The sequence below is a fragment of the Toxotes jaculatrix genome, chromosome 6 (assembly GCF_017976425.1).
Source record: "Toxotes jaculatrix isolate fToxJac2 chromosome 6, fToxJac2.pri, whole genome shotgun sequence".
NCBI lineage: Eukaryota > Metazoa > Chordata > Actinopteri > Toxotidae > Toxotes > Toxotes jaculatrix.
Window position 1 is genome coordinate 25,184,570 of NC_054399.1, and position 16,975 is coordinate 25,201,544.

Here is a 16,975-nt window from a genome sequence, read left to right on the forward strand (position 1 = left end):
TAATATTTACTGAAAACCATTCAAGCAAGATGCATAAGTGCTTTCCAGACTTAAAAGGAAAAAAAGAAAAAAACAATCAGGGTTTCGGGCAGGATTTTAGAAATACCCAGTTTTCCACAATGAACACATTCTTCAGGGCAGGGCAGGTTTGTACAGCACCCTTCAGTTTTATGGTTATTTTAGCTTTACAGGAAACAGATGTGAAGATATTGAGTCTAAATATGTGAGAATCAGCTTTGTAAACTTCTTAAACATCCACCATGTGTATGTTTTTGGTTGTTAACTCAATTAAACAGCTGCAGGTAAATAAAGCAGTAAATAACTGTACAACAACATCAAAATCAACAATAAAAGAATCCCACGCTTTAGTTCATGAAAGAATTAAAGATATGTAAAAACTAAGAACACTAACAAAAATCAAACAAATTAGTAAATCTGTCAATAAGTAAGTTAATAAGTGTCCTTTCACTTATTCTCACAAACGTCAGTTGTTTGTTCTTTTCTCTGAATGTTTCCTGTCAGTGTTTTTGCACTGAGGCAGAGGAGAAACAGCAGGGCTGTGCTTCACTTTATGCTGGATCGAAGCTGTCCTGTGTGTTCTTTGATTTCACCAAAACTCCAGCTGACACTGCTGCTGGGGACTGAACCTCTGACTGTGCACAGGTACAGTGGACAGGTACAGGTACAGTGGACAGGTATAGTGGAGGCGTACAGTAGACAGTGTGCTCAGTGTGAGCTGCACGCAAATTGCTGGTTTGTGTCTCTGCAGGACTCAGTGTCATGTAACAGGCTGATAAATAATTCCTCCATGTGTTGCTTTTCAGGAAATTACTTTGTGTGTTGAAAGATGATCCAGCTGTTCACACATGAATAATTCAACACACACAAGCACACACACACACACACACACACACACACACACATAAAAAGTCTTCTCTTCTTTCTCAGCTTTCTGATGTCTTGTTTTTCACCTCAAAATTCTCCCACTTTAAAGTTTGGCTGAATGTCAGAGCTCTGAATTAGTTCTGAACTTCACACTTCTCTGCTGCTTCACAAAGACAGTTAACCAGTGTGACAGGATCTGAGAAACACCAGTGAGACACATTCATAAATAAATTTATTAATAAATTGAATTGAATTGAATTGAATTGAATTGAATTGAATTGATTTGAATTGAATGAATATTGTTCTCCAGTCTCATCACACTCGGACAGCTCTGATAAGGTACATTCAAACAAACAGCAGGCGTCCCCGAGCTACTGAATTCAAAGCATCAAAGCTTCAAATCTTTTTTCAGCATAAATAGATGAATAGAAACAAAACTCCATCACCAGTAATCACACTATACAATGCCATTCTGTCTACTTTCTGCTTACGTTTTCACTTTTTATTGTGTCGTCTATTTTCACGTTATATGTTCTTGTTTATCTGCTCACTCTGCTCTCTGGTGAAGTTGAAGATTCACTGCCACTCATCGAAAACTACGGTCTGGTCCTTTAAACCGCCCGTTTCCTCCCTGTCCTGTGGGGGCGCCGTCGAGCTTTGGTCCATTTATTCTGCCGCCATCAACACAAGAAGAAGAAAGGACCGGAACGGGAGTGGCACGCCATTGGTCAGAATCGCTGAAACGAAGCTTCCTATTGGCTGGATGAGTTGCCCCGCCAGTGGAGTGTGGAAACAGCGCCATAATTAAACTGCGAATTGTCTCAGGTCAAGTTTACCAAATGAAAAAAATTAACGCCGATCAAGTACGATCGTAGAAAAGTAGAAACGCCAGACAGTCCGTGACTTCACTAAACGTTCAGGTAGTGTCCAGGAGACACTACCTTGGTTGGGTTTGTGAAGCTAACGAAGCTAACAGACGCATCTGATGCAGCTCGAGCAGGAAGCTAACGTGGCTAACTAACGTCAGCGGTTGTTTTCAGGTAAAGTGACCGACCACAGCTGCGCACAGTCGGGCACAGCGGGGATGAGCTGTCCGGTGAACCTTCAGGCTTTGCCGTCCGGTGTATTTGACGAGGTGTTTACCCCGGACAATGTGAGAGGAAGGTGAGTCTGCTGATGGATTACCTCTGATTTTGGTCAGAGTAAGAATATGTCCACATTATACAGGTTATATTTAAACTCTAAATCTTTTTTTTTCTCAGTTTTCCCTTCTTTGTTTGTTTAGCGTACCTGTATTCTAAAATTTACATATATGTGCATGTACTGCACACTTGTGTTCATGCTGTACACACATATCGACTCAGCTGGCAGTTTATTAGGGACAGCTTCTAAAACCAAGTGAATCTGATCCACAGCCCTGTGATCAGTCTGTGTTAAAATGGTTTTGAAGAGCCCCTTATTCAGCAGGAGTGTCATGTTGGAGGCTGCAGTTTGTGCTGCTGCATGATACACACAGATGTGTCTGTTTAGCCTACCCTACCCTCACTGATTTGAATGGGGGAGGGCAGAATAATAGTTAACATAACGCAATGCACTTCAACAGCAACACAGACCACAGCCTGCAAATGATGAGCAGAGATTCAGATGTTGGCTTTAGGAAAGTATTATGGGCAGGTTTACACTTTATAGATCAAGTTAATAATGAGTTGATCAAGAAATTATCTGTTAAATATTAAAAATAAAGTACATTTCGCCTGAAGTAAGAGTTGTCAAGTTATTACCACGTCATCTTTTCTGTTGTTATTCTACAGGACTTCTACAAACTCTCTCACTCCGCTGAGTTTCCCCAAATCCAGATCAGCTCTATGGGACGGCAGTCCAGCAGGAGAGAAGCTCCGCCTCCAGCTCTGCTCACACAGGTAAACACGCGCACACCAGCAGACCACTAAGGCCTGCTTATTCTAGGTCATATGAGGTGTTGTCTGATCATTTCTGAAATCCAAAGTGTTTATGTTTGATCCAAATGTCCACATTGGAAGGTGGTGGGGGCACCGACTCATCATGTGTGTGTGTCTGCAGGAAGCCTCGGGTGGTGCTCTTGGAGAAAGCTCTGCGTTTGGCTCAGCGTCATGTCCGTCACAGCAACAAGTCCCACCTCCACTGTTTCTTCCTGGGATCAGTGTCTGTGGACTCAGGTCAGAGTTCACCTGCATCTCATCCTGAGTTCTGATTGGTCCAGAGTCGAGTCCATCCTCACAGACTTTAATCTCTGTTCAATCTAATTCATTTCTGTTCTCTGGTTTCTGGGTGCTGCTGTGGTCCAGATGAGGAAGGGGTCACGGTGACTCTGGACCGGTTCGACCCGGGTCGGGACCAGGCCGGATCATCAGACAGGGTTCCTTCTGCTCAGCTTCCCGGAGACGTCCTGGTTCCCTGTCTGTTCTCCACTCAGACTGAGACAACACCTGACACTGTCGACCAATCAGAGGCTGAGCTCCATCATTGCTTCAAAGTAAGTTTGGCACCTGCAGCTCAGCGGCTCAGCAGCTCAGCTGCAGCTGGGGACTTGCATTTAGAGCAAAGATGCTTTGTGAATTGCTCTCAGAACAAAACCGTCAAGTTAGGACTGACACCAACATTATTTTTCAGTGTTTGTACCTTTAGCCTGAGGTTGTTTTGTTATCATAACTCCTGGTCATCAGTGTTTTCATCCTGTCAGAGGTAGTGAGCCCAGCTGGACTTGATGTCTTCTGAAATTTCCTGCTGTTTTGTTCTTTGTTTTCCTGATTCTCTGCTTCCATCAGCTGTGATCAGTCAAACAAGCTCCGCTGACACTTTACTTACTTTGTTTGAGGTTTTAAATGAACCCTAAAGGACCATATAACGAGGTTTGGCTCCTAAAGATGGATGTATAGCTGTGATGCCGGACGAGACTGTTGAGAGTGAAGACAACATGAAGGACGTTGAAAATCTGCTGCTTTTCAGCAATCAACTAAAGGAAGCTAAATCTAACCATTTGATTGTCCTAGGGGAGTAATGACCTGCTGATGTCCAGCCCCCTCTGTTGTCATGGCAACATTTCATTTATGTCAGCAACAGCTGGTTTTTCTCATGTGTGTTTGACAGTGTATTTTATTCTTATTTTCACTATCAATCAGTCTGATTATTTATTTAACTTTTTTGTCTATAAAATCTCAGAGCATAATGAAAATTACTTTATTATAATTTGTAATTTCCCACAAGCCAAGGTGGCAGAGACCTCTGTCTTCCTCTTCCTCTTTATCTGTGTTCTTGTGTGCTTCATTTTAGATTTGACTTATCTAGTTCTTTTAATGTTGCACATGACTTTGTCAGCTCCTGTTTTAATTGTGCTTGTAAATAAACGGACGTGAGTTGAGAGCAGCGGTCTTCTGGTATAAATCTCTCCTGGTCTGTCTGTGTGTCAGGTGTTGCAGCGGTTTGTGAGCAGCAGACAGTCTCTGGATCTGTCTCAGCTGTTTAAGGTCAGAGGTCACGTGATCTGCTGTCAGCAGTCTGATGCTATGGTGTTCGATCTGAGCTGGTCGGCCGTCTGTCCGTCCGCCAGCGTGGATGTTCAGCCAGTCCGAGCCGTTCCCGTCATCCCCACCGCTCTGCTGAGGAGTCTGATCAGCATCGACCGACCACTGCAACACACCGCCAGCCGACAAAGAGGGTGGGATCACGTGACCTTCACCACCACGAGTCACGCTTCTTCTGTTGGAGCCTGTTTTTATTGTATCTGATGTGTTTGTGTTTCCAGGTTTCTGACCATGGATCAGACCAGGAAACTCCTCCTGCTGCTGGAGTCTGATCCTAAAGCCTCCAACCTGCCGCTGGTCGGACTGTAAGTCACACTGACAAACAGCTGTTTGCCTAACAGAGATGTGTTGATGGTGTTTCTGCCCCTGATGAACACAGCACCTTTGTGTTGTTACAGCTGCACTAATTTAAATACATGAAATGAATAACACACTCTTTGTTAGAATGACATGGTCTGTAAAAGTAAAACCACAGTGTGACCTGAAGTTTTGTCCACCTTTGTTTGAGATCCTGGTCTTAAAGCAGTAGCTCATTGTTGGATAAATCATCCTCATCTGTCTGAAGACTGGAAGCAGGGGCAGAGTCTGCATCAAGCCTCAGTCACATATTCTTGTCATTGTTTTTGTAGCTCTCCTGCTGCGGTGTCTTGTTCTTCACTGTTTGTTTGTTTGTTGACTGTACCACCTGTGACAGCTGGCTGAGTGGAGTCACACACATCTACAACCCCCAGGTGTTGGCCTGGTGTCTGAGGTTCCTGTTCAGCTCCAGCCTCCAGGACAGGTGAGGGACAGACACGTCTGCAGGCAGAGGTCTGCTTCGTGTAGTTGGTTAAAAAGCAGGAAATGTTTAACGGGTTGTTTCTGACTCCGCTCGTTTGCTAATCACTGCAACATGTTCATGGCTGAAGAGTCTCACCGAGCGTCTCTGCTGTGTTTCAGAGTTCTGTCAGAGAGCGGCTGCTTCCTCCTCCTCCTCTTCACGTCAACTCACAGAGCTCCTCAGTTCTTCCAGTGTCGAGCACCCAGACCGGGACCAGGACTACAGCTGGACTGTGAACTGCTGACTGCCTTCCAGTCTGTCACACTGTACCAGGTAACAACACCTGACTGTACAGGGATATCACAGACCTTATTAATGAAGGACCTAAGTTTTCCTGACCAGCGTGGACTGATGATGAGCTGTGTGGTCAGCAGGGGGCGTCGGTGGATGGCCGGACTCTGCGGTGTGAGCTGGGTTCAGAGGATCACAGCAGGCAGATGGAGATCTTCAGAGAGGCTCAGAGCTCCTTTAACAGGTACCAGGTTTTAAAGGCACAGCCCCATATTTACTGAGATCCTCTTTAATCTCTTAACCAGTTTAAAAGCAGAAGTTATGAATGAATCGGTGGAGACAGTGATTAGTTGCAGCCCTGCAGTAAATCTCTTCTGAGGAGAATATCTTTACCGTCAGCTGTTACAGATCACTCATGGGAAGATGTGTTGGAGTCTCCAGTGTGTGTGTTTTTTTTTGTCCATCCTGGTCATATATGAAACTGTCCTCTCTGACCTCAGTGCCGCCCCGCCAGCTGCTGGTCTCTCCATCAGTGATCAGGACTCTGGAGTTGAGGATGAAGACCTTTCTCCACGACCGTCCCCGAGTCCTCACCTCCCTGCTCAGCAGGTCAGTCACAGATCACGGTAGTTATTTCTATCACCTTGGTATTTTATTTGTTTATACTGGAAGATTTTTATTTGTAAGTATGAAAGACATCTGACTGAAAGTAACCTTAATGTAACGTTAGTTTGCCTTTTTTATAAATGTTAGTAAATGTGTAGTTTGATTAAAATAAATCATTCTTTGGACAGTCTGGGTCCATACGGTCTGAAAAGTCTCATGTTTGCTGCTGTTTGTTGTTTCAGACTCGCAGAGTTCAGCCGTCTGTTCCTGAACTTTCTCTGCTGATTGACAGCAGCTTCACCTCCAATCACAACAGTCGACAGGACCCTGGCTCCGCCCACAGGCTGCCTCCACCTTCTGCAGACAGGAAGTCTGCTCCTCCAGCAGGAAACACCTCCTCCACTCCTGCCTCCTCCTCAGCTCCCAGACCCGCTCCTCCTCCTCACTTACACAGCACCCCCAACTCCAACCCGCAGCAGCCCTGCTCCTGCTGCTCCACCCACACTTACACCTGTACCTCCATATTCTCTTCCCCTGGAGTCCTCCCTGCTCCTCCCTCACATCACCACACTTCTCCTCCCCCTTCCAGAAACCTTCCAGCTACTCCTTCTCTTCCTCCATCTTCCAATCAAGGTACTCCCCCATCCTCCCATCACTCTCCTCCTCCTCCCTCCCCCTGCCAAGCTATTCCTCCGTCTTTCAGCCACTCTGCTCCTCCACCTTCCCTTCACCCTGCTCCTCTTCCCTCCCATAACCTTTCTTCTCTTCTTTCCACCCAGCACCACACTTCCCCTCCCTCCACTCATGTCTTTGCTCCTCCTCCTCCTCCCTCCCCCCTCCTCCCCCCTCCTCCTACCCGTCCCTGCAGCCATCCTCCTCTTGTCCCACATTGTGGGGACTCACCCTCTCCTCACCCCTCCTACCCAGCAGACCCTGTGTCTTCCCCCTGGCTCCCCCGTCCCTCCTGTGTGAATCAGTGCTGTGATCAGGTGGGGGGAGTTGTAACGTCTGACACCTACCAGCTCCTCCTCCATCAGGACCGACAGCTGCGCCTCCTGCAGGCTCAGGTAAGAACATACTGAGCAATAACCCCGCATCCATCACTCATTTCTTTACCTCTTCTTTACCTCTTCAGTGAACTGGCTGTTTCTAAATATCTGTAGGTCCAGATGCTGCTGGAGGCTCAGGGAAAGCTTCAGTCCTCCAGTCACCAGGTGGACACTCAGACACCCAGGACCACAGCCAGCATTGCTGTGGGGACAGGTGAGACTCACTGTCAGGACAGATGTTTGACCTGGTAAACAGTTACCTGCAGCCCTCCAGGTGAAAGCATGTCAGCATGTCACAGATCAGGTGCTGCAGGAACATCTCACTATGTTGTCCCACACTCTGGTGTTTTCAGGTGCCAGTCTGTTCTGGGGGGATCCTGTCCAGCATCTCCCTCACTTGGAGGTACAAGCTCCTCCCCCCTCCTCTCCCAACCCTCCCTCCTCCTCCAAATCTTCCTCCTCCAACCCCAGCCCCTCCTCCTCACGTGACCTGACCATCAGCAGGCCTGTGGGTGGGGCGGAGGACGGTGACTCCAGTCATCATGTAGATCCCTGCTCCCCCTCTGGTCAGCACAGGTGAGACAGTGACATTTGACAGGTAAACTTTCCCTCAGGGGTCAATAAAGTCCCATGTCTGTGAAGATTCTCAGTTCTCATGGTTTTCAGAGTTGAATCGAGGGCAACTGGACATTTGACCTCTCGTCAGAGCAGAACTAATCTTTTACACTGGTAAAAGAAGGTGTGGTGATGATGAAGCCCACAGTCAGAGCCGATCGTTTCATGACCCTGCTTCATGGTTGAGAAGGAGTGAAATGGCTGTTTTGTTGTGCTTGCTGAGTCTGAACCTTTTCAGACTCTTGACTCAAACTGAAACTTTGATCCTCTGTGTTTTGTTCAGCATCAGAGGTCTGCAGAGTCCAGTCCTGGGAGAGAGTCTGAGCATGTACCGACCTGCAGATGACCAGAGCTTCTATCAAAACCTCATGGTAACACAGTGCCCTCTGCCCGGGGGGGTCAGGGTCAGATAATGTGATCATTAATATTAATATCATTAATATTTCGACCTGATGATGACTCCTTCCTGTCTCTGTATCCTCAGACACAGCTGACCAGTCGTCTTCAGGAGTCAGAGAGCAGACCAGACGTGGAGGAGGAGGAGGAGGAGCAGGAGTCCAGGAGGAAGAGTCTGTCTGTGATTTCTGACCACGCCCAGTCCTTCCAGTCCCCCTCCTCCTCCTCCTCCTCCTCCTCCTCTTCTTCATCCAGGAGGAAGCAGCAGCAGAGTCCAGGAGGAGACCCAGTGGTCAGTGCCACTCTGCGGCAGCTACAACAGCTTGGAGTCGACGTGGATGACGAAGATCTGACAGAGTCCGACAGAAACCGAGTCAGAACTGTGGAGAGCGCCAGGTAAACACCTCACCTGAGCACACGGAAGGTTTATCTGAACACAGAGAAAACTGGGTCTGCAGCTTCTTGGGCTGCTTTTTATTTGCTCTGATCCTCTTCGAGATTGAAATCAGGTATCCGGTGTTTGTTTGTGTGTGTGTGTGTTATTCAGCACTCTGGCGAGCATCAACCCAGCAGCGGTCGTGTCCAGACTGAGCGTGTCTGATCCGAGCGTCAGCTCTCTGTTCCCTGGCGGCAGCGTGGATCTGAGTCTGGAGGCCAATGCCATAGCCCTGCGTTACCTCAGCGACTCTCAGCTCAGCCGGTTGTCTGTGGGAAGTCACGCCCCCCGCCCAGGCCCCGTCTCCTCTGGTGACTCCCTGCTGTCGCCTAGCAACATGTCTCTGGCCACCAGGAAGTACATGAGGAGGTACGGCCTGATCGAGGAGGAGGAGGAGGACGGCGAGGATGAAGAGGAACGGGGGGAGGCCGGAGTCCAGGACGCATTGACTCTCCAGCCACTGACCGGAGCTCTGAACACGAAGCTCCTCCCACAGAGTCAGCTGATCAGAGACCTCCGGCCAAAGATGCAGATGTTAGCTGGAAAAAACAAACCGAACACCGCTGTCAAGGAGAACTGTTCCAGCGGCCGACCATCTTTAGTGAGGGCGAGGAGCCGCCAGACAGAGGAATCAGTGGGAAACATCCTGGATCTGAGCCGCCTGAGACAGCTGCCCAAACTCTTCTGACACCAAGACACCAGAAATCCAGCAGTCAGATGGGCAAGAAACTGTCATCTTTTAAATGGAGTCTGGTGTCTCTGAGGTGCTTGGTATGGAATCACTCTGCTGGTCTGACTCAGTGGTTTTACTGGATCTGCCATCTTCAGTCAGCTGGAGGACTTGGTGTGAAACATCTGTCCAAACTGTTCTGACAGCTGCTAAAACCCAAAACTGAAAACCAGCTGCTGCTCAGACTCAGATGTCGAAGTCCTGCTAGAACATTGTAAAAACTGTTTACATTTTAAATGAAGTCTGGTGTGTCTGAATACTCATGGTCATATTGATTTTACTGGCAATCTACCATCATCAGTCGAGTCAGGCAACTTCAGTGACATTACATCCTGGACCCAAACTGCAAAAACTATAAAACCAGAAACCAAAGTTGGATCAGACCCACAATGTCTGAGAAAGGCTTAAAGAGTTTAAAAACTCACTTCTTCTAAATGGAATCTGGTGGAAACACTGTGCTGGTGTGTCTCAGGCCCTGGTTTTCATGGTCAGACTGGTTTTACTGGAAATCTGCCACCTGTTTGTCTGCTTTCACTCACTATGTCAGACGTGTGTGTGTGTTCATGAAATGTGTGTTTCTGATTTTGTCACTTATTTTTATGTCAAAATGTGTTTTGCACAGATCTTTATGTTAACGATTCCTCAAATAAAAATGTCTCATTCTTTTAGTGGCTGAGTTTGTATTTCTGTAAAACATGACACGACACGCCAGAGGCTTCAGCCGCAAAAGCTTTAAAGGAAATAGTTCAACATTTTGGGAAATAAGCTTGTTCCCAATCTGTTTTCTTTGAAAAAGATCAGTGATGGAGGAGCGACACTTTGGGGTGACAGCTACAGTGGGTAGAGAAAGTATTCAGACCCCCTTAAATTTTTCCACTCTTTGTTATATTGCAGCCATTTGCTAAAATTATTTAAGTTCATTTTTTCCCTCATTAATGTACACACAGCACCCCAAATTGACAGAGAAATGTTTGCAGATTTATTAAAAAAGAAAAACTGAAATATCACACGGCCATAAGTATTCAGACCCTTTGCTCAGTATTTAGTAGAAGCTCCCTTTTGAGCTAATACAGCCATGAGTCTTTGGGAATGATATAAGAAGTTCTGTCAGGTTGGATGGTGAATGTGGTGGACAGCCATTTTCAGGTCTCTCCAGAGATGCTCAATTGGGTTTAAGTCAGGGCTCTGGCTGGGCCATTCAAGAACAGTCAGAGTTGTCCTGAAGCCACTGCTTCGTTATTTTAGCTGTGTGATTAGGGTCATTGTCTTGTTGGAAGGTGAACCTTCGGTCCAGTCTGAGGTCCTGAGCACTCTGGAGAAGGGTTTCCTCCAGGATATCCCTGTATTTGGCCACATTCATCTTTCCTTCGATTGCAGCCAGTCGTCCTGTCCCTGCAGCTGAAAACCACCCCCACAGCATGATGCTGCCACCACCATGCTTCACTGTTGGGACTGTATTGGACAGGTGATGAGCAGTGCCCGGTTTTCTCCACACATACCGCTTAGAATTAAGGCCAAAAAGTTCTATCTTGGTCTCATCAGACCAGAGAATCTTATTTCGCACCATCTTGGAGTCCTTCAGGTGTTTTTTAGCAAACTCCATGCAGGCTTTCATGTGTCTTGCACTGAGGAGAGGCTTCTGTCGGGCCACTCTGCCATAAAGCCCCGACTGGTGGAAGGCTGCAGTGATGGTTGACTTTCTAGAACTTTCTCCCATCTCCCAACTGCATCTCTGGAGCTCAGTCACAGTGATCTTTGGGTTCTTCTTCACCTCTCTGACCAAGGCTCTTCTCCCCCGATTGCTCAGTTTGGCCGGACGGCCAGCTCTAAGAAGGGTTCTGGTCGGTGGATTATGGAGGCCACTGTGCTCTTAGGAACCTTAAGCGCAGCTGAAATTTTTTTGTAACCTTGGCCAGATCTGTGCTCTGCCACAATTCTGTCTCTGAGCTCTTCAGGCAGTTGCTCTGACATGCACTGTGAGCTGTAAGGTCTCATACAGACAGGTGTGTGGCCTTCCTAATCAGGTCCAATCAGTATAATCAAACACAGCTGGACTCCAATGACTCTCAAGGATGATCAGAAGAAATGTACAGCACCCGAGTTAAATATATGAGGGTCACAGCAAAGGGTCTGAATACTTATGGCTGTGTGATATTTCAGTTTTTCTTTTTTAATAAATCTGCAAAAATTTCCACAATTTCGTGTTTCTCTGTCAATATGGGGAGCTGTGTGTACATTAATGAGGAAAAGAAATGAACTTAAATAATTTTAGCAAATGGCTGCAATTTAACAAAGAGTGAAATATTTAAGGGGGTCTGAAAACTTTCTGTACCCACTGTACATCAGGAAACGGGCCACAAGGCAGAAAACCATGCATCAGGTCTCAGGTCCAAAATGACAAATAGAATCCACAGAAGGTAACAGACCAGTTCTTAAGAGACAAGATGACAGGTGTGACAGAGCACAACCAAGGTGCTGAAACCTCCACGGGGAACCTTTAACTCTGTAAACACTACATGAACACAACACAAGGATCCAGGTCTTAAAATGAGGTTTTAACACAGAGTGCTGCACATTTTCAATGAAATAACCAAACCAATACCACACACGTGGACCTGGGTTTGAGGGTCTGAGGCTCTCACCTCTGATCCTCTGAGCAGAACTGTTTCTGCTGTGTGGTGACGCCTCCTGTCCCCTGCTGGTCAGACGTCCGTCCTGCAGCTCTAACAGTTATTGATCAGCGATCAGCCTGGAGGTGAGTTTGTCATCGTGGTGTTTGTGTCCACATGTTTCCTGGTATGAAACTGACTGTTGACTAACAGACGATCAATGTTTCAAAGGTTAACCTGATGTCTCAGTGCTCTGTAGGACACTGACCTGAGTTCAGCTCCAGAAACATAACTCTGCCTCTGTCTGAACACGCACGGCTGTCTACCTGCTCAGGTAAGATTCATTCTTTAATCCTGTCATTATTCAGATCTTTTCTGTCTGTAACAGACGGTTTATTCCTCAGGTTCTTGGAGACTTTGAGTTAGAAAAACTCACAATCCTTGTTTTTTATATTTTTTTTCTTTGTCGGCTCTTCACTCATTTTTTCCCGTTTTCTCTTTCATGATAAAATATACAAATATTTGAAAACATAATCATTTATAAGTTAATCTGCGAACTTACACACTCAGGTAAGTAAAATCAGCCTTTTGTTTTCAATTGATCCAGATTTGTCACAATGCAGTGAGCATGTTATATTAAGGGATTTTTTTTTTTGTCAGGGATCATTTATGTTTAACAAAGAATTAATTTATGCACTGTTCATTTCTGAGGTTAATGTAAATGTCAAAAATCTGCTGAATTCACACAGATTTTATTTTGGCTCAAAAAAAGAGCGGAGTCTCTAAATTCTTGTTTTGTCTGTTGTGGATTTGATGTTTCGTGTTCATTAACCTCTGTGTTGTAACAGATTTTGCTGATAAATGCAGCTCGAACTCTCTTTTATGGGTTTGTTGAGTCACTGTGATGACGGCAGTGTGTGTCAGTGTGGGTTAGTATGTTTGTTTTATTGTGTACGTGCAGGTGAGTTACAAACCAGCGTTCAGTCCAAATGAAAGCAGAAAAACAGTTTTCTGGAAGAAAATCATAAAATGGGAAAGTTTTGAAGTGTAAACCGATCGTAGGTCAAATTTGATCATTTATATAGAGTTGAAAAGTAAATTGATAAGTTGACCAACAGAAAATCATCTTGGTAAGTTATTAACTGGAGACACTGAGTGCATAAACATGAAGAGAGGAAACATGAGGAGACTGAACCTTCCTCACATCGTCTCTATGACTCTTACAGCAGCAGAGGAGGGAAACAGACCTGTCACGTTTTACTTTGACCTTTTCCTGGAGGTTCAGTTTTAATCTGAGCTCCATCTGGATGGAACCGTACTAGTGGTGATGAATTTTATTTGCCAACATAAAAGTTCTCTACCTTGTACACACACTGCAGCAGCTGTTAGTTGCAGTTTTGAATTTATCTTTGCAGACGTTGCTGATGATGGAGTTTTATTTCACTGAGAGTGGCCTCCTGTATCTCCATCATTTATAAATGTGTCTCTGCAGGATGAGGGCTGCTGATTGGCTGTCGGTTCTGGCGTTCCTGCCACTCATCTCGCTTGCCGTCCCTCTGGACATCTGCAGTGCCAAACCCAAAGACCTCCTTCTGGAGCCGCGCTGCATCTACCGCAGCCCCGACCCAGAGGGCCCGACGCCGGAGCCCGAGACGGTCCCCGAGTCCACCAACCCCCGAGTGTGGGAGCTGTCGAAGGCCAACAGCCGCTTTGCCCTGTCCCTGTACAAACAGCTGGCCCTCGCTAAGACCCCTGAGTCCAACATCTTCATGTCCCCCCTCAGCGTCTCCACAGCATTTGCCATGACCAAACTGGGGGCCTGCAACCAGACGCTGCAGCAGATCATGAGGGTCAGAGAAAATCCCAAACAGTCACACTGCAGCAGCTGATCACATATGAGTAATGAGACAGTTTGATAACGATCATAAAGCGATCAGGTCTAATCTAATCTCAGGTTTAAGTAAATCTTGGTTTATCTTTACAATAATTAGAATCATCTGTTCAAGCTGTAACTTGCTACAACCTCCACCACCTGTTTCCATCAAATCCCAACCCAGTGTCTTTCTCACCCGACAGGTGTTTGAGTTCGACACCATCAAAGAGAAGACGTCAGATCAGGTCCACTTCTTCTTCGCCAAACTGAACTGTCGTCTGTACAGGAAGAAGGACAAGACCACCGAGCTGGTCTCTGCTAACAGACTGTTCGGTGACAAATCCCTGGTCTTCAACGAGACGTATCAGAACATTAGTGAGACCGTGTACGGAGCCAAACTGCTGCCTCTCAACTTTAAGGTAACACCTAATCCAACACACTTAATCGTGCACACTCAGATATCTGACAGCGGTTACCCTAATAACCCTGGTTCTGTGCTACAGGAGAATCCAGAGAGGGCCCGGTCCATTATCAACAACTGGATCTCTAACAAAACGGAGAACCTGATCCAGGACACGCTGCCACAGGGGGCGCTGGACTCCAACACAATCCTGGTCCTTGTCAACACTATCTACTTCAAGGTACCTGACTGATAAAAGACAACTCGGTCCCTTTGCTCTCAACCAAATGGACAACTCCAGTCCAATCACATTCTTTATCAGTTTTTATAACCACTGAGAACATGTACCTAGAACGCCCAGTACTGGACCTTCAGTCCAGATCAACAACTTGGGGCCAAATGCATAACACAGCACTGACTAGCACTGTTTTATTTCTGTATAGAGTGAACTATAAAGCTTTGGTTTGAATTTTCCATTCTGTCGTCTCTCCCTTTCAGGGTCAGTGGAAGAACAAGTTCGACAAAGAAAACGTCTTCTCCTCAGACTTCCACGTCAGCGAGAGTCACCGCTGCTCAGTTAACATGATGTACCAGGAGACCAGGTTCAGGTACAGACACTTCCCCGACGACCAGGTACAGCTGCTGGAGATGCCGTACCGTGGAGATGATATCACCATGGTGATCATCCTGCCGAGCAGAGACACCACGCTCAGTAAGGTAATCCTGATTGTTGATCAGGTTTTTAGATATTTCCTTTTCATTTTTTAGGCCTGATGTTGTCAGTGTGTCTTTTTTTTTTTTAAATCAAAGCCTTTTAATTAACAAGTAGCAGTGGAACAGAATATATGCAACACGTTTTCCCTTTTCTTTGTCCTCTATCCTGCCAAAGAAAACAGGAACAATTCCACCACACGCAGAGCAACTGTCTCAACTTTGTTGTTTACATGGTGAAGCTTCTTAAACAGTCTATTATTCAACAGTATTGAAGCTTGAAGATATTATGAGTGACTCCTCGTAGAACGGGTGGACATATTTTCTGAGTATATTAATGTTCTTGTTTGTGTGTTGAGGTGGAGGAGAATCTGGACCTGACGAAACTGAACAGCTGGTTGAGTGAGATGAAGGAAACCACCGTCTCCGTCCACGTCCCTCGGTTTAGGATAGAGAACAGTTTCAGTCTGAAGGAGAAGCTGGAGGCCATGGGACTGACCGACCTGTTCAGCTCTGACAAGGCCAGCCTGCCAGGTGCTTCAATCTGAATTGTATCCACTTCTCTCAGCCCCAAATTCAGATCAAGCTGATTTATATCCAGATTATATCAGCGCACAGTCCTTCACCTGTCAGTCACCTGTCTGTGTCTGTGTGTTTTAGGGATGTTGGAGGACGGCAGTGATGGTCTCTACATCTCAGACGCCTACCACAAAGCTTTTCTGGAGGTAAGATACTGCTGACATCACTGACAGCTGCTCACTGATTGGCTTCTGTAGTGAATAGGTGAAAAGGTTCAGGCTGAATCCAAACATTCGAACCTCACCACATTTAAAGACATGTGGACTTAACAGGCTCGTTCTCTGGACGTCTGTTAGTACTTTCAATTAAAAGGATCAGAAATTTCAGTTCATCTCCGTAGAAACACGAGGTCTTTAAGTCTTGTCTCATGTTAACCCCTTGCAGTCTTAGTCTCAACCTGAACCAGCTCCCCCTCAGCTCAAGGGATTGTTTTTGTTTTGAGCTGCTGACCCAGAACACGGCCTGTAACGTCTGTACAAACGAATGCTTCTGTCCCAGTCATGTGTTCCTCAGGTTAAAGTGTCTTGGAAACCTATGATTGGAGCATCATTCCACTCCTTCCAGTTAGACTCTGGACATTTTATTTCCCAACTTGAAGGTCTAACTGCTGCTTTACAGCCTGATCCAGACTCTGTTCAGACTGCAGGGTCTGTAAACCTGTTGTCTGATTCAGAGTCAGTCCAGACTACAGAACAAGATCCTGATAAACCAGTTTTCTGGTTTGCAGGTGAATGAGGAGGGCAGTGAGGCGGCAGCAGCCACGGCTGTAGTGGCAATCGGACGCTCCTTCAACCCTAACCGTGAGGTGTTTCTGGCTGACCGGCCGTTCCTGCTGCTCATCCGAGAGTCGACCATCAACGCACTGCTGTTCGTCGGCCGAGTGGCCGACCCCTGCCCACAATAAAAACTGTCCTACAGACGCCGAGCTGCTGCTGTCAGACCAGCTGAAAATCATAATATGAAAAACTAAATCAACATCCTCTTAGCAACCCACAAATATTGTGGTGTTGTATGAGAATGTAAAAATGTCTTTATATTTTTCTTCTTCTCTGTTCATGGACAGAACCTACACATTCTGCAGTTTAGATGAAGTTATTATTCTCTCAGATTTCGGTTCTGGTGGATTTAGAGACGTGATTATTGGACCTAAATAACGTCACTCAGATGAGTGCAGGAAGGCTGGACTCTTGCTATATAAAGAGGTAATTCACGAGTGTAAATACATATCATTTCTATAGAGGAATAAAATTAGGCAGAAAAATAACATTTTAATACAGCTGCAGTGTCAGTGTGTGTGTTATCAGAGGCTGGATGTGCCACAGGTTTATCTCTGTAAGCTTCAGCTAACTGATTGGACTCATTTTCAGACACGCGGTTCAGGGATCAGGTGAGCTCAGGTGTTACAGCTGAGGTGTTACAGCTGAGGTGTTACAGTTCAGGTACAGTGTGTGATCATGTCGTTGTGTTGGTGCAGA

The 16,975-nt window shown here is 46.1% G+C and overlaps 2 protein-coding genes across 4 annotated transcripts; both read left to right on the forward strand.

The window, feature by feature from the left end:
* The first annotated feature begins 1,709 nt into the window (after positions 1-1,709).
* Positions 1,710-9,974, forward strand: stil (STIL centriolar assembly protein). Of its 3 annotated transcripts, XM_041040514.1 has the most exons (17): positions 1,710-2,049; positions 2,697-2,804; positions 2,965-3,080; positions 3,210-3,397; positions 4,332-4,579; positions 4,667-4,750; positions 5,140-5,226; positions 5,385-5,538; positions 5,637-5,740; positions 5,997-6,105; positions 6,345-6,735; positions 7,030-7,169; positions 7,266-7,365; positions 7,505-7,727; positions 8,050-8,137; positions 8,251-8,558; positions 8,710-9,974. In XM_041040514.1, the coding sequence occupies exons 1-17, from the start codon at positions 1,970-1,972 to the stop codon at positions 9,284-9,286; spliced, it is 3,105 nt and encodes a 1,034-aa protein (XP_040896448.1). In that variant the 5' UTR covers positions 1,710-1,969; the 3' UTR covers positions 9,287-9,974. The 3 variants fall into 3 exon arrangements, with proteins under 3 accessions (XP_040896448.1, XP_040896446.1, XP_040896447.1); XM_041040512.1 differs by having other exon boundaries at positions 6,345-7,169; XM_041040513.1 differs by having other exon boundaries at positions 5,640-5,740; positions 6,345-7,169.
* Positions 9,975-12,152: 2,178 nt separating this feature from the next.
* Positions 12,153-16,425, forward strand: serpinc1 (serpin peptidase inhibitor, clade C (antithrombin), member 1). Its single transcript, XM_041039613.1, has 8 exons — positions 12,153-12,271; positions 13,430-13,787; positions 14,014-14,229; positions 14,314-14,451; positions 14,709-14,927; positions 15,281-15,455; positions 15,582-15,646; positions 16,228-16,425. Exons 2-8 carry the CDS (start codon positions 13,431-13,433, stop codon positions 16,402-16,404), a joined length of 1,347 nt encoding a protein of 448 aa, XP_040895547.1. The 5' UTR covers positions 12,153-12,271; position 13,430; the 3' UTR covers positions 16,405-16,425.
* The last annotated feature ends 550 nt before the right edge of the window (positions 16,426-16,975 follow it).

Excerpts from the sequence above, each read along its gene's own strand:
- stil (XM_041040512.1), top strand. The coding sequence starts at position 1,970 with ATGAGCTGTCCGGTGAACCTTCAGGCTTTGCCGTCCGGTGTATTTGAC. Across the intron at positions 3,081-3,209 it reads ATCAGTGTCTGTGGACTCAG|ATGAGGAAGGGGTCACGGTG; the intron begins GTCAGAGTTCAC and ends GCTGTGGTCCAG. Across the intron at positions 3,398-4,331 it reads AGCTCCATCATTGCTTCAAA|GTGTTGCAGCGGTTTGTGAG; the intron begins GTAAGTTTGGCA and ends TCTGTGTGTCAG.
- serpinc1 (XM_041039613.1), top strand. The coding sequence starts at position 13,431 with ATGAGGGCTGCTGATTGGCTGTCGGTTCTGGCGTTCCTGCCACTCATC. Across the intron at positions 14,452-14,708 it reads TCAACACTATCTACTTCAAG|GGTCAGTGGAAGAACAAGTT; the intron begins GTACCTGACTGA and ends TCTCCCTTTCAG. Across the intron at positions 15,456-15,581 it reads TGACAAGGCCAGCCTGCCAG|GGATGTTGGAGGACGGCAGT; the intron begins GTGCTTCAATCT and ends TGTGTGTTTTAG.